General features: G+C 44.7%; 1 protein-coding gene across 17 annotated transcripts in view; it reads left to right on the forward strand.

Moving 5' to 3' along the window:
* KCNMA1 (potassium calcium-activated channel subfamily M alpha 1) overlaps nucleotides 1–13,549 on the forward strand; it is a 727,105-nt gene that overhangs the window by 511,068 nt on the left and 202,488 nt on the right. For all 17 annotated transcript variants that reach the window (XM_078434448.2, XM_081790521.1, XM_078434449.2 and 14 more), the window contains 3 exons: nucleotides 8,585–8,695; nucleotides 11,267–11,372; nucleotides 13,102–13,184. In XM_078434448.2, the coding sequence (XP_078290574.1) occupies nucleotides 8,585–8,695; nucleotides 11,267–11,372; nucleotides 13,102–13,184 (300 nt within the window). The remainder of the gene's footprint in view (nucleotides 1–8,584; nucleotides 8,696–11,266; nucleotides 11,373–13,101; nucleotides 13,185–13,549) is intronic.

Here is a 13,549-nt window from a genome sequence, read left to right on the forward strand (position 1 = left end):
GTTGTGAAAATTAAGTGAGAAATTAAGGTTAAGGTAAACAACTCTTCCAGTTAGGGGCTCTTTGATTATAGGCAACAGAAACTGGTTCTTGCTAACTTAAGCAGGAGAGGAATTTTTTTAGAAGGTTAGAGTACCTTATAGAATTCAGAGAAAAATTGAAGAGCAAGATCCCAGAAAGGACAGAGTTGAGCCAGACAAGCAGCTCTGGGACCCAGCAAGCAGAAACTCAGAGATAGTCATTATAGGGCTTTGCATGAGGATGGATCCCACTGTGAACTTAGTGTCACTCCATTCAAGGCTGAGAAAGAAGTATTGATTGGCCTAGTTCGGGCAGGGAAACTTGATTAAAGGTCCCAACACTATATCTCATTGGGGATGACTGGTTCCCCAAATTAAAAATGAGGTGCCATTGACAGAAGAGAGGGTGTGGGCTGCACATGTCAGTACAGCCAATGCCTCCTGAGGTTCTCAGAATTTATTTTCAAGACGTGGACTGAGGCTTCCTTTAGGCAACAGGCTACAAAAGATATTTGATCATTCCTTGGGCATGGCCTAATTATGGAGATGTAATTGTGATCTAGGATGGTGGAGGTGTAGATATAGACCCCTCTGGCGTTGTTTAGGTCCTGACCATCTGCATATGATCAGATGCACCTACTTTGTGCAGAAAGTTCTGTTCTGGTCAGGACATCTCAGTATTCACTGCTGGCATTCCCAATAGTCTGTCCTGTGACCTTGCGGCTCTGTTTTATAGAGGTGCCTTTGCTGCACTGTTGGGATCTATTTGCTCAGCCTTCTGCCCCTTTTTAGGGAAACTGCAAAACAGCCTGTGTCTTCCAGAATAGCTCTATTGACAGCTGGATAAGATGATTACTTTATTCTCTTCCTCACTAGGAGGGAGAAGGCATTTCCTTTCTTTGTAATTAGCAAAGTACTAGCTGTGGCCCTGGGTAGGAAGTCTTATCTCCAAACCTCCTTGGGCTTTTTGTTTGCTTGTTTTGTTTTTCATTTGTTCTAACCAGAAATGGCTAAAGCCAGCGTTTGGGATTATGGCCTCAAAACACACTCACAGTTGTTTTGATTTCATTTTTGCCCTCCTTACATGTACTGTTCTCTCACAAACTCGAAACAGATCTGGGGTAGCAGAATCAGCCAATGATCTGACAATCTTGCAGTTAACTAATGGTTATGTTTCTTCTACACTTACAATGGCATCAGGTGTCCAAGACAAGCACACCTTACCAACCAGTCCATTGGTCAGTAGATAGTTCTGGAAAGTCTAGCAAGCTTTGGAGGTCCTGAGCCAGGTCCCTAGGTGGAATGGAAGTGATGGGTTTTGGAGTGATGGGGGTTCAGAGCTGATGGCCAGGAAAGAATTCTTGAGACATCTTTGGTGCAAAAAAATTGATTTTATTAAAGCATGGGGACAGGACCTGTGTGCAGAAAGAGTTACACTGGGCTTGTGAGGAGTGACTGGTTATATATACTATGGAGTTGGGGGAGGTGAAGTCAAGAGGAAGTTTCTTAAAGGGATTTCCATATGCTAAAACTCACAGATTACTGAGGGCCTAGTTTTGTCAAACTAAGGTAAGTTTTTTTTTTTGTTTTCCCTCTAACAAAACATCATTAAGATAGTAGGAGTTCCTGGAGATTAGGCTATTGATAAGATTGCTCCTTTCTGGTAATTTTACTAAGATATTTGTAAACTGATAGAGACTCTGTCAATGTAACCATTTGTTTTCTGTCCTTTCCTTTGTTCTTGGGCACGCAGAAGTGCCTAAGGAATATCACACATATCCCACCTGGGTGGGGGGGCCATGCAGGGTGTCGGGTGGCTTGCCTTATGCTCCCTCATCAGAAGGATGGGACCTGCACAGCCAGCTTTTGTTGGCCATAGGTGAACTGCCCTGCATGGACGTCAGTTCCTTTGGGACTGGCTGTCAGTACAGGAGGAAGTGGGAAGGCAGGAGTTGGATTAGTCTCCTTCCTTTTAGGCAGTGGGGTCCTGCACTTCACAGGAAAACCTGGTTAACAGTCATCCTGAAGGACATGATCCAAAGTAGGGGAAGCTGTGGGACAAAGCAGTCACAGAAAGCACCACCAGGTGATACAGAAGGTCAAGCCCAGAATCTGCCCAGACCTTAGCTTGTGTGAGAGTCTTGGAGAGATAGTTCTGTGGACACCGAATGGTTCAAATTCAACCTTGGAGGGATAACTTTAAATTTTAGTACTGACCACTGTGTGCTTTGGGTTGTGGGTCTCTTGCTGCCCCCAGCCTGCTTTCTATGTGATAAAATGCTGCTGAATTTCCCTGACAAGTCCTTCTTAAAATTCATTCCCACCAAGCCAGTGGCTACCATTGGGGTGTGGGCGGGGGGCAGGGGGAGGTTGGGGGAGGTTGGATGGAAAGAGCATGATTAGAAGTCTCAGCAGAAAGACAGAAGAGATTCTAGCATATGTATTTGATATAAATATTATAGTTTTACAGAGACATCTAGATCAATATATGCCACATTTCATCTACCTCTCTGACAAAGTGAGCACAATGTATTCAGGGAAAGCTGTATAGGATTTTCAATTTACTCTGTGTGATTTATTGTGACAGGATAGCTATGGGTTTTTTAAGTTCTTTATACTTGTTCCAGTAAAAATGGATATAGTATCTTTAAAAATAAACAGCCCAGAGCTGTGCATTTTACATTGTCTTCCTAGAATGAGGCTGTGCTAAAGAGCGATGTGAGACCTCCCTGCCCCCAGGGGGGACCTGATGCAGGCAGATTTGCCTCAGTCCTTGCTCTTTAGCTGTTTTGGGGGGGGGGGGGGGCGGTGTGGAGGGTGAACAGGGAACTGAATTAGGAAGTACTGCCGACGTCTAGACAAGATGTGATGGTGGCCTGGACTAGAAGGGCAGAGAGCTAGAACTCTGTGGGGGGATCCATCAGTGTCGGTGGGAACAGCCCAGTCAGTCTGGGCTCCTTCATTTTGTAGTGACTGGCCCCAGTCTCCTGACTCCCAGCCCAGCGGCATCAGCCCTCCCTCTATCTAGAGGGCACCAAACCAACGGGGTAGGGCTGCTCATGCTCTGCCATTCACCTTGTACTGAATCTCTGGGCCTCAGTTTCCACATCCAAATAGCAGGTACTAGACTAAACATTCACCAGGGGCTATTCTCATACTAAGATAAACATGAGACTGTGGAGTGGAGCCCATTACTTTTCAGGCTCTAAGAAACACTACCTGAATCTTAAAAATGTGTAGATTTTAGTTTTCATTAGCTAACCTCAGCCTCAGTGAGTCTCTGGAGGCCTCATTCACTGGAGCCTTGAAGAGTTTGGGGGCTCCCTCGGCATCCTCCTCTTATGCCTCCTGCCCTTGGTCACCTCCCCTAAGTTGTCCGTTCTGAAAAGCCGCAGTGGAACTAAGCTCAGAAACAGGTTCCAACTCAACTGGGGCATCCTGGCTTCCCTTGGACATCTCCAAGAAGGATAGGAGAGTGATTGAGGAGAATGTGTGGGATTGCATTCTGGAGGCAGAGAGGCTTAATGATGAGAGAGGCATACTCATGGTCGTTTAGTGAAGATATACCCATTTAACAAGCAATTGGCAATTTTCTGGTGAGCCCTGATAGAGTTTGTAATAGTCAAGCATTATTCTTAAGGTTGTCACACTCATCCACTTCATCCACTGATGCTACACTTGGTCATGACACATCAGTCCAGCCTGTGTTTATGGAGCCCTGCCCCCAAACCAGGCCTGTTTGCTTATACTGGATGAGTAACTCTTTTCCACTGAATGCCATCTGCTACTATTTTGGCATTTAAGATGCTTCTTCATGCATCTGAGAGGAATCTTTTGATCCAGCCATTAACATTAGTTTATCCCAAGAAAGATTTGTTTACAGAACTTGACAAAGTTTTAAAAACCCAAAAGTCCTATACGATCAGAAATCGTTATTGATTTAAGCTTGTTGGCCATCTTCACAAACCATGCGGCCAGGCCCTGTAAATATCAGTCATTAAGACTGATAAGATTGACATTAAGATAGACTAATCAGTAGTCTGAAGAAGTTCAAATCACATTGGGAACAGCATTAGTTACCTTCATAGTGTAACTTTCCTAAATATTCTCCACTGTACATGGATCATTTCGGTTTTCCGTATCTTCAGGATCCTTGGACTGGAGAGGTGGTCCTGGGCCGGACATAGCATACAATGTTTAAAATGGATATTTGCATCACTTTGCCATCCCTTGACTGACCAAATTGTGTGGCTTAAGTTTAAAAACTTGATTTAGAGTTTCTGCCTTCACTCACAGTATCTAGTGATGCTGCAATACTGTGATGTTTTTAAAAAGAAAAATTTTTTTAATGTTTATTTATTTTTGAGTGAGAGAGAGAGCTCGAGTAGGGTAGGGGTAGAGAGAGGGAGATACAGAATCGAAAGCAGGCTCCAGGATCCAGGCTCTGAGCGACAGCACAGAGCCTGATGTGGTGCTTGAACCCATGAACCATGAGATCATGACCTGAACTGAAGCTGGACGCTTCACTGACTGAGCCACTCAGGTGCCCCAACACTGTGACGTCTTAAGTGAGAATGATCTTCGTCCATCTCGGTCCCCGGCTAAGTCTCTCTCCTGGTCCAGTGAGGACCCCTCCATCATCCCCTCCACTGTGTGATGAGGAGGGCATCCTGCTGGCCCAGCTCTGCCTGCCATAAAGAGCGGAACCTGGAATACTCCATCCTCTGCTCTCTGCCCTCTATCACCTTCATCTGAACAAGCATTAGAGTCGGGGACCTGGGTCACATCCTGGGCAAGTCACTTTCTTGCTGTGGGATGTCAGGCATGCGGCTTAAGGAAATTGAGGTTAAGAGAGGTTATCTGCAATGATATAGGTTGTAGGAACATAGGGTTGTTTAGGATTAGGTGAGATTCCAGGGGCCGTAGAGCACTTTACATCTGTTACCTACTGATTTATAGATATCACATGAATCCCACCATTTAATAATGCTTACAATGGCCCAGGCCCTTTACTAGGCTCTTCGCATGTATTATCTATTTAAATAAATCCTCAAGATAACCTCATGAATCAGGAACTAGCACCAGCCCCTCAGAGACTCTGACTTTATAGTTGTAAAATGCAGAATTGGTATCTTGCCCAAGTCTATTCAGTTATTTAGTGTCTGAGCTGAGCTAACACGGGGCTATCAAAGTACAAATCTCACATGGTAGATTTGTAGGTGTCATGGAATCTGGCAGAGACAGTTTTGGATGAGGGTCTCTTTGGCATTCTTCAAATCATGCACCATGAACAACCATCACTCTGTGTACAAGGAGGACACACCCTGCTCTCAGTCTTGAATATTTTCAATTATATTTTCAATCATGGAGGACATAAGAAATTCTGCTTCTCTTCTCCCTGAAATAACATCCTTCCCCAAACTACTGTCCCTGGAATCTTCGAAAGTCTTGCAAATGTTTCTGGAAAATAAATTTCCCTTTTTGCCATCCATCCCTTGTACTCCTGCAGGCCCCTGGTGCTTCCTCAGACGTAGGCTGGTGAGAGCAGATCTTCTAATGCAGATGCTGAGTTAGAGAGGCGACTTCTCCCCATCCATCAACTCTAACTGCATTCAAACATGTTCAATATGTGGGCTTCTTGATAACTTCCACTGTATAGAAAACAAAATGGAGGGAAATGATTATTGGCACAAAAGGAGGAAGTCATAAATCTTCAAATCAGATATAGGACAGATTGGAACAATATGGGTCCTCCAAGGTTGCCATGATAATGTACCTAATAACTCTCCTTGGGCAAAAAGGCAATCTGCTTTCAATCAATCTCGCTTTTTCTGAGCAAAAATACCAATTATGTTGAAGGAAGATTTTTTTTTCTTCCTTTTTGATAAAGGCTGCTCTCCACCCCAGAAATCATGCTGTAGCTAAAAGATATATATTCTCAATTGTCTAGAATGGTATTGGACAGCTAGCATCAAATGAGAAAAGTCAATCCTTTTTTTCTCCCCTCTCCTGCCTGCATTTGTCTACTTCTTAAGAGAAGTGAAAGCTAATTAAAGGCTTAAGGGATAATATTGATTGCATTGGAATATATTTTATATGTACCCAGCACATTTTCAACTGAGAGAACCCTGACTCTTTCTAAGGCTGAATAAATCAGCTGGCAGGGCCTTTGATTCAAGGGTGAGAGGGTGAACTCATCTCCTTCCCTTCCACTTCTTGCACATCTGTCCTAGAGATGAATGATTTCAGAAGAGGGAGAGGCAATGCTGGCCGATGTTCATTCAGGCCTTTGCGTACAGGATGGAAAGGATGGATGTTCAGGCATTTACCCAGACCTATCATTGATTTGAGTCCAGCTTTAAATAATCACCAGGCTTCTACTGGTATAGAACTTTGAGCTTTGCAATGCCTGAGGCAGGAAGCTAGCTGGATGGTATTAGCCTCTCAGCTCCCTCATCTATTGAACGGGGATAAGGAGCTTGCCCAGGATCACACACGTCTTTGGGGGCAGAGCAGGGAATCCCATCTGGCTTATTTTCGCATCCAGGTGAGAGGAAGGGCCCAACCCAGAACTGTCCTGTGGAGGCGCCCGTACATTGGATTCATGCTGGGCTTATTCTCAATCATAGACGTCTGTAGGCAGAAAGCATTAGAATTGCCCCATGCAGCCCCACATGTCAGATCAGGAGGGAGGTCCTATTTCTCTCTCACTTTCTGAACATACTTGGCAAATTCAAAATCAGAGATCTTATGCAAAACATGCAAATTCATTTGCAGCCTGTTTCGTCCATATAAATGCACGTGTCACAAGAAATATTTTAAGATATGACATGATAAAAACGTATATAACCCGAGTGTTCTGTTTACGTCCTATAGTCTCACACGCTGTGTATTTCAGGAGGGAGTTAGTCATGTGGGTTTGGGGCATTTGGAATGGGTGGCCAAGGGACCTCCCTGTACCTGGCTGGCACTTGCTAGAGAATAAAGTGATCATGCTGGGATGTCTCTTCTGAGGCAGCCACTGACAATCTTTCCTCCCTGCGATGGCCTCCGCTTGCCCAGCCACTAAGTGCAGCACCGTAACAATAACAGTCCATAATGGTGATATTATTAACTGCATTGTGCATATTATTGATTTACTCTTTGTTCTGCATCATTATCCTTTCACCAATGAGTTTACTGCCTTATTCTCACATACTTAGTCAAGCACCAAATTACAACGAAAGGGCAGGCTCTTGTAATGGCATCTAATGGAACATTGCATAAGTGATCATCACTTCCTCCCATTATGCACTGCCTCCAGCCAATGAGCTTTCTGCCTTATTGGAATGTGCACAGAGCAATTATGAGGTGCAAGGGACCTAGCCATTCTAAATTTTTTCCCACGAAATTACCATGCTTCGATGTTCACCACCTACCCATGCCTCAGAGCCCAGCCAGGGATTCAGCCTCTGTCGCTAGCAGCCTGAGAGGCACAGGGACCTGGGCTGAGCCCCTTGCTACAGTCTTCTTATTAGAAGCCAGCAGGTTTCATCTCCACAGTGAGGCCCCTGCTTTGGGTCATGGGGCTAACTCGTGCACCGAAGTGCTTATTCCTGATTGAGCATTGGATAGCAAATGTAAGTGGCCATGGTACAGCCAGGTTGGTTCAGATTCATCAGATTGGTCTGGGAGCCCAAAGATATTGGGGGGACTGTTGTCCCGGCAGTTCTGGAAAAGAGGCTTATCTCCTCAGGGGGAGCCACCATCTCCAGAAACAGAAGTCCACACCTCCCTGGATCAAGGCAAACAGTTCCAGCCTCATCCCTTTCTAGCTTCTCCCCATCTTGAAGTAAATTCCTTCAGCTCTCATGGAAATCCCAGGCACCCTGAGGAGGTAGCTATCTGGGGATGGACAGCCTGCTGCTGATCTCCGATTCCATAGGCGTCCCATCCCCATTTAGCCCTGAGTAATGCTCACTTACTGTAAAGTGTTACATGCCCCCATTGTCGGAGGAGTTATGGCGGAAAAATGCAAAATTTCCTTTTTACTGCTTATGGCCAGCAGAGCCCATAACGTGTCAAGCCGCACATTAGCCACTCTGATAAAAGTCCGCTTTCTTACACACAAAATCATCGTTTCAGCAAGATTTGTTATCTCATTACCTGATAAGCTCTATGTCATAAACCAAGACCCATTCGGTAAATCTCTCAGGAGGACGCTTTGTGGGCAGAAAGGGAAAGATCTGAATCTGCAAGGGACTTGATAATGCAGCATTTAAGCGCACGCATAATGTCACTTATTGTTAAAGGCATAAAACCACTTGGCCAAACGGTTGGGCTTTTAATAGGATTTTGTGCAGCATCAGGTGAGAAGCCATATGCCTTTTCTGTCTCGGAGTCTCTGAACACCTGCCAGCACCGCTGCTTTGCCTCACAGCCCTCTGGGGATGGGGAGCTGGGCTTTAATTGAGGCCTCGGGAGGAGAAGAATGCTTCCCCGCAGCTGTGTGCTTCCTCTGTCTTGCCTGGGGTGGGTGCTGGGTCCTCGCTGGGTTGGCCCCATCTAACTGGCTTCTCCTGTTCAGGCACATTGTGGTCTGTGGACACATCACTCTGGAGAGTGTTTCCAACTTCCTGAAGGACTTCCTGCACAAGGACCGGGATGATGTCAACGTGGAGATTGTCTTTCTTCACAAGTAAGGGGCCCCTGCTGTTTCAAGACCCTCCACTCAACCAGGCTTCCTGAGGAGGGCTCACTGAATATCTGTGGAGTGGTGGTATGGGGGCAGTGTTGGAGGGTAGTGCAGAGTTGAATCAGCCATGTGGCCTCCTTAAGGAGGACAATCTGGAACCAATGGAAAGGGAACATTAGTTCAGTGGTGAGAACACCACCTGCCTCTGTGGAGCAACTCTGGCAAATAACAGTGAAGTTCATTATGGGTCAAATACGTCATTACCATCCCATCAGCTGTCTGAATCTATTTGATCCAGGTGTGTCCACAGTGTCTGGTGTGGAAGATTAGCTGTCTCGTGTGGATTCTTTACAAGTGCAGGAGGGACACAGTGGCCAGGAAAGACACAGACATAAGAGGAAGCAGGGTATAATGTAATGGAAACAGTTGCAACAATAATTCCCATTTCTAGAAACCTCCGCTGTAGGACATTGTGCTACTCCCCGTGCATAAGTTCTCTTCTTTAATCAACACAGGGAGTAAAAGTACATGCTGTGAACTCAAGAGTGCTCCATGTGAATCTTGACTCAATCAGTTACTCGCTGAATAAGTTACTTAACCTCCCTGGGCCTCAGTTTTTACATTCAGTAGATAAGGAGATCACAATGGTTTTGGTCTCCTTTCTTGGGCTGTAGAGAGAATGAAAAGAAGTAAGCCATGTCAAGAATGAATCAGGCACACAGCAAGCGTTCAATAAATGTTAGCTAGTATTACGAAAGATAAAATATATTTGGCTAGATAAGCAACATAGAAGGTGGGTCTTATCATGTTTGTTGTGCAGTGGAAGAAAGGAAGAGATCTCCTTCTGCTCAATGTTGTTGGGGTTTTAAGCTTCATCTGACCCCCATTTAGGTAAAAGGTAGTCAGCCACAGGGATAGAGAGTTCTGGGACTCGGGCATGTTGATGTGAGTGGCACTGTTTTCTTTTCTGATGGAAATGGGCCATCATAGGGTCAGCACTAGCCCCAATTTACCAAGAGACAAAGCTCATGTGTGGTGCTAGCTCCATAGGGGGTTGACAGCCCACAACTCAATCCTGCTCTGAGATCCCACAGAAGTTGACTTTCCTATAAGCTTCTGTTCTGTGCGTCTCCTTCCTTTTGACAGTTGTTCACAGAATACCAAACTGGCTGCCATGTTTGAGCACACCAGCATTTTTTTCTTCTCAGGACTGAATTCTCCAAGTTCTGAAAAGACCAGCCAGGCTATGAACACAGGAGCAGAACTCACAGATCAATTCAGCGCTTTAGCCTCTCATTACCAGCTGAGGGGCCCATCCTCTGCTGAGCACTATGGAAGGTTCAAGAGAAGTACAGTGTGTAGGTCCTGCCCTCATTGGGCATTTCAAGATGAGCATGTGTGCAACAGCTAGAGCTCAACATCCATGCTATATTCACTGACTGAGGTCAGTTTAGTCAAATGGCAGAATCACATGGGGCATTTGCATCAGGGAGAGACCACCACTTCTTACATGACCAGGCAGACTTTCTGAGAGGGGCCAGACCAGTAATGGATCTCGAAGACTGGTTGGATTTGCACAGGCACCTGTTTCTCATACACTACTTGAGTCTGAACCAACAAGCTGGCTGCTAATGCCTCACTTGCTGGGATTCACCTCCACGTCCCCAGCATCTGTCAGCGTCAGCTTTGTCGTAGACGGCCCAGTTAATTAACCTCTTGAAACTTTGGGTTAATAACATCCCTTCCTCTAGGGTTGTTTTGAGGTTTAAATGAGTTAATACTTGTCAAGTGCTTAGAATGGTATCTGCCACATAGTAAATGCTCAAAAACATGAACAACTCTTACTAAGTACTTAATGAATGTTAGGCAAGCATTGACCAACATAGGTCTTGGTACCTAGAAGGTTCAAACGAAATATCATCTGCCATCTAGCATAGTACTTTATAGAGAACAGATATTTTTCATCTTTGCAGAAGTAATAAATGAATGAATAGGTCAATCCGTGCTTTAGTCCTTGTCCTCCAATGGGAAAGGTATCTGTATGGCTCACACTAAGAATGACGAATAGCGTACACATGTATGAACCAAGAACAGTACCAAGAGTAAATTCACTCTGTCTGTGGCTGCTCAGAGGTGACATGTTTTGATCCAGGCCCCAGGAGATGAGAAGTCTATAGGGCTGAGAAGCAAGGAAGAGGCTTTGAGGGAGGGAAGAGCAGTAGGCTCTGCCAGGGGCACCTTTGACTAATCTCTGAGGTCACAGCTCGGTCTCTCTATTCGTAGAATAGCGATTCCATTCATAACAAAATGAAAGACATTTTGCCCCATAGGCCTCAGACTCTGTGAAGATTGTGAACGGCTTCATTTTACCTTGGTACTGGTTTGGGTTTTCAGTGGGCTGGGGTTTTACTCCTCTTGAGTGTGACCCTTTCATTTCTGCAAGAAAGGGGGCTACTTTGAAAGTGAAAGCCTTTTCCTAGGGCTTTGTTTTTGGAAGTCAGAAAGAAAGGAGGCCACGGAGGCAGAAATACCCAAGTCTGTTATATTAATGGCTGTTTCTTCTCTCCCTGCCAGCATTTCCCCTAACCTGGAGCTAGAAGCTCTGTTCAAACGACATTTTACTCAGGTGGAATTTTATCAGGGTTCAGTCCTCAATCCACATGATCTTGCAAGAGTCAAGGTAAGAAGGAAGAGGTGACTTCTGCTTTTACTCCATCTGAGAGGGGGACTGACTCTGTGGTGAGGGCATATGCCTCCCAGGATGACCAAGAGTCACCCCCATTCCCCTAATGCCATAAGTCAGTATGCCACCAGCCTTGACATCACCCTTCCACTGGCCCCAGGGCTTTATTCTCTGGCACCTGCCTTCTTTCACTTGAAATAGTCGTAAAATTAGTTCCCTCAATATCCACACTCCTCAAGGAAGCAGACTAGTTGTATGGACTCAGTAGACTCATACACAACATCATAATAAAGTAATTCCCATGTTAAATACTGAAATTAGACTCAATGTAGCTCTGAAATCTATTATTTACATTAGAGAGGAACATGAAGTGTAAAGTATAAATAAAATGTGAACAGGCCATAAAACATTTTGAGCTTCCTTTTTTTTGGCCCCCACTAAAGACTAAAAGTGAAAAACTAACCATGCAGATATCTGATATCACTTAGTGATAGGCTAATCTTTCATTCCCAAATCTGCTAAGTTAGAATCTTCTTATAAAGCAGACCTGAGGTTTATAAAGGAAAGGGCTATAGCAAAGTGACATCTGGTACTTTGCTCATTTTGTATCGGTTTTGTGAGCACATTCGATATTTGCATGGCAGTGGGTATAGATTAATATTGTGAATCCACTGACATCTAAATGCTCACTGTGGTTCCAACATAATTTAGTAAATCATGTAATTGGCAAACATGAATAAGCCAGAAGGATTTGGGTAAATTCTTTGGGTTATTAAAGAAAACTAGAGACAATTTGTGACATACCATGGAGGAAACCGTGGCCCCCCACCAAATGCAGGGATGGTCTGTTAAGTACAACAAACCAGGGAGGACGGATTGCAGACCTGGGCCAGCATGAGAATTCTTATGCTTATAGAGTCCAGTTAATCTTAATATTATCCAGACAGGATCCAAGTTATGACTTAATGTGAAATCTAATGAGAACTTGGAGAAAATAGTTACTGTTCAAGGACCTAATTTAGATGCAAGCAATTATTAGCATAACTCATCATTCCCTCAAAGGAATCAATCTTTTTTTGGCTCATGTTTAGATAAGTCAGTAGGTTTTGAGGTCATCTGGAACACATCATTTCATACACATGGATGTGTTGTCTTTTGAGTATCTGAATGCTAATTCAGTACTAAACGATACCGAGCTGTTATCTGATTTAGGGCTCTTACTGCCTTCTATGCCACAGTTAAGATGTGAACAAGATCAGATGAAGGACTTTGGAGTCTCAATTTCTGAATCCCCGACTACTCGGTTAACTTGGTAACCTGAGAGGAGGGGTTTAGTCTGCCTAATGCCATTTCCCGACTGGAAAAATTAGGATGATGGTGTAGATCCGTTGGTTGGGAAAGGAGGCAGGGAGGGGGACTGAAAGCCTTAATTAATTGTTATGTGAAGAAATCTGGAAAGATTATACCTAAGTGACTGTGCAAAATGAAAAGTATAATTACCAAGGTACATGTCGTACCCTCTAATGGCAACAAGATGAAATGTTTATACCATAATAAGAATTTGCAGCCTATACTTTTGACAAAAAAAAGATAATCTCCCAGGATTATTTTTTTTCTTTCCTTGGAAACTACCAGGTTCCCCAAAAGCTGTCAACAGAGAAAGATTGCAAACCAAGCATGGCTATTTATATGTTTGTGTTCTGTGATCTTCCTTTTGGTGTCTTAGATAGAGTCAGCAGATGCGTGCCTAATCCTTGCCAATAAGTACTGCGCTGACCCTGATGCTGAAGACGCCTCCAACATCATGAGGTAACGCCGGGGAGGCCAGGGAAGGCTCTGGGCTTGGCACTCTGCAGCCCATTGGCTGCACTTTGGGGTTCTCTGCAGAGCACCGTCTCTGTGGGGCCTTCTTTCCCCCATAAGATACCCTACACCTTGCCACAAGCATAGGTGTGGGGGGAGCTGAGCCACTGGTGGCTGTGGAGGGCGATGACACAAGACAAGCTTGTCCTTGGTGAATGGGAGCCCTGGGGCTCACAACTGGTTTTGGGATTGAGGTATTTCGGACAGGACTGGGAAAGGAAAGATAGATTTAGATGGGTGCAGGCCTGAAGTAGGGTACCATGTTCCCTAAGGGAGAGTGGACCTGGGATGTCTTAACTGTGGGTGATTTT

Source organism: Panthera onca, chromosome D2, assembly GCF_046562875.1.
Source record: "Panthera onca isolate mPanOnc1 chromosome D2, mPanOnc1 haplotype 2, whole genome shotgun sequence".
Lineage (NCBI taxonomy): Eukaryota > Metazoa > Chordata > Mammalia > Carnivora > Felidae > Panthera > Panthera onca.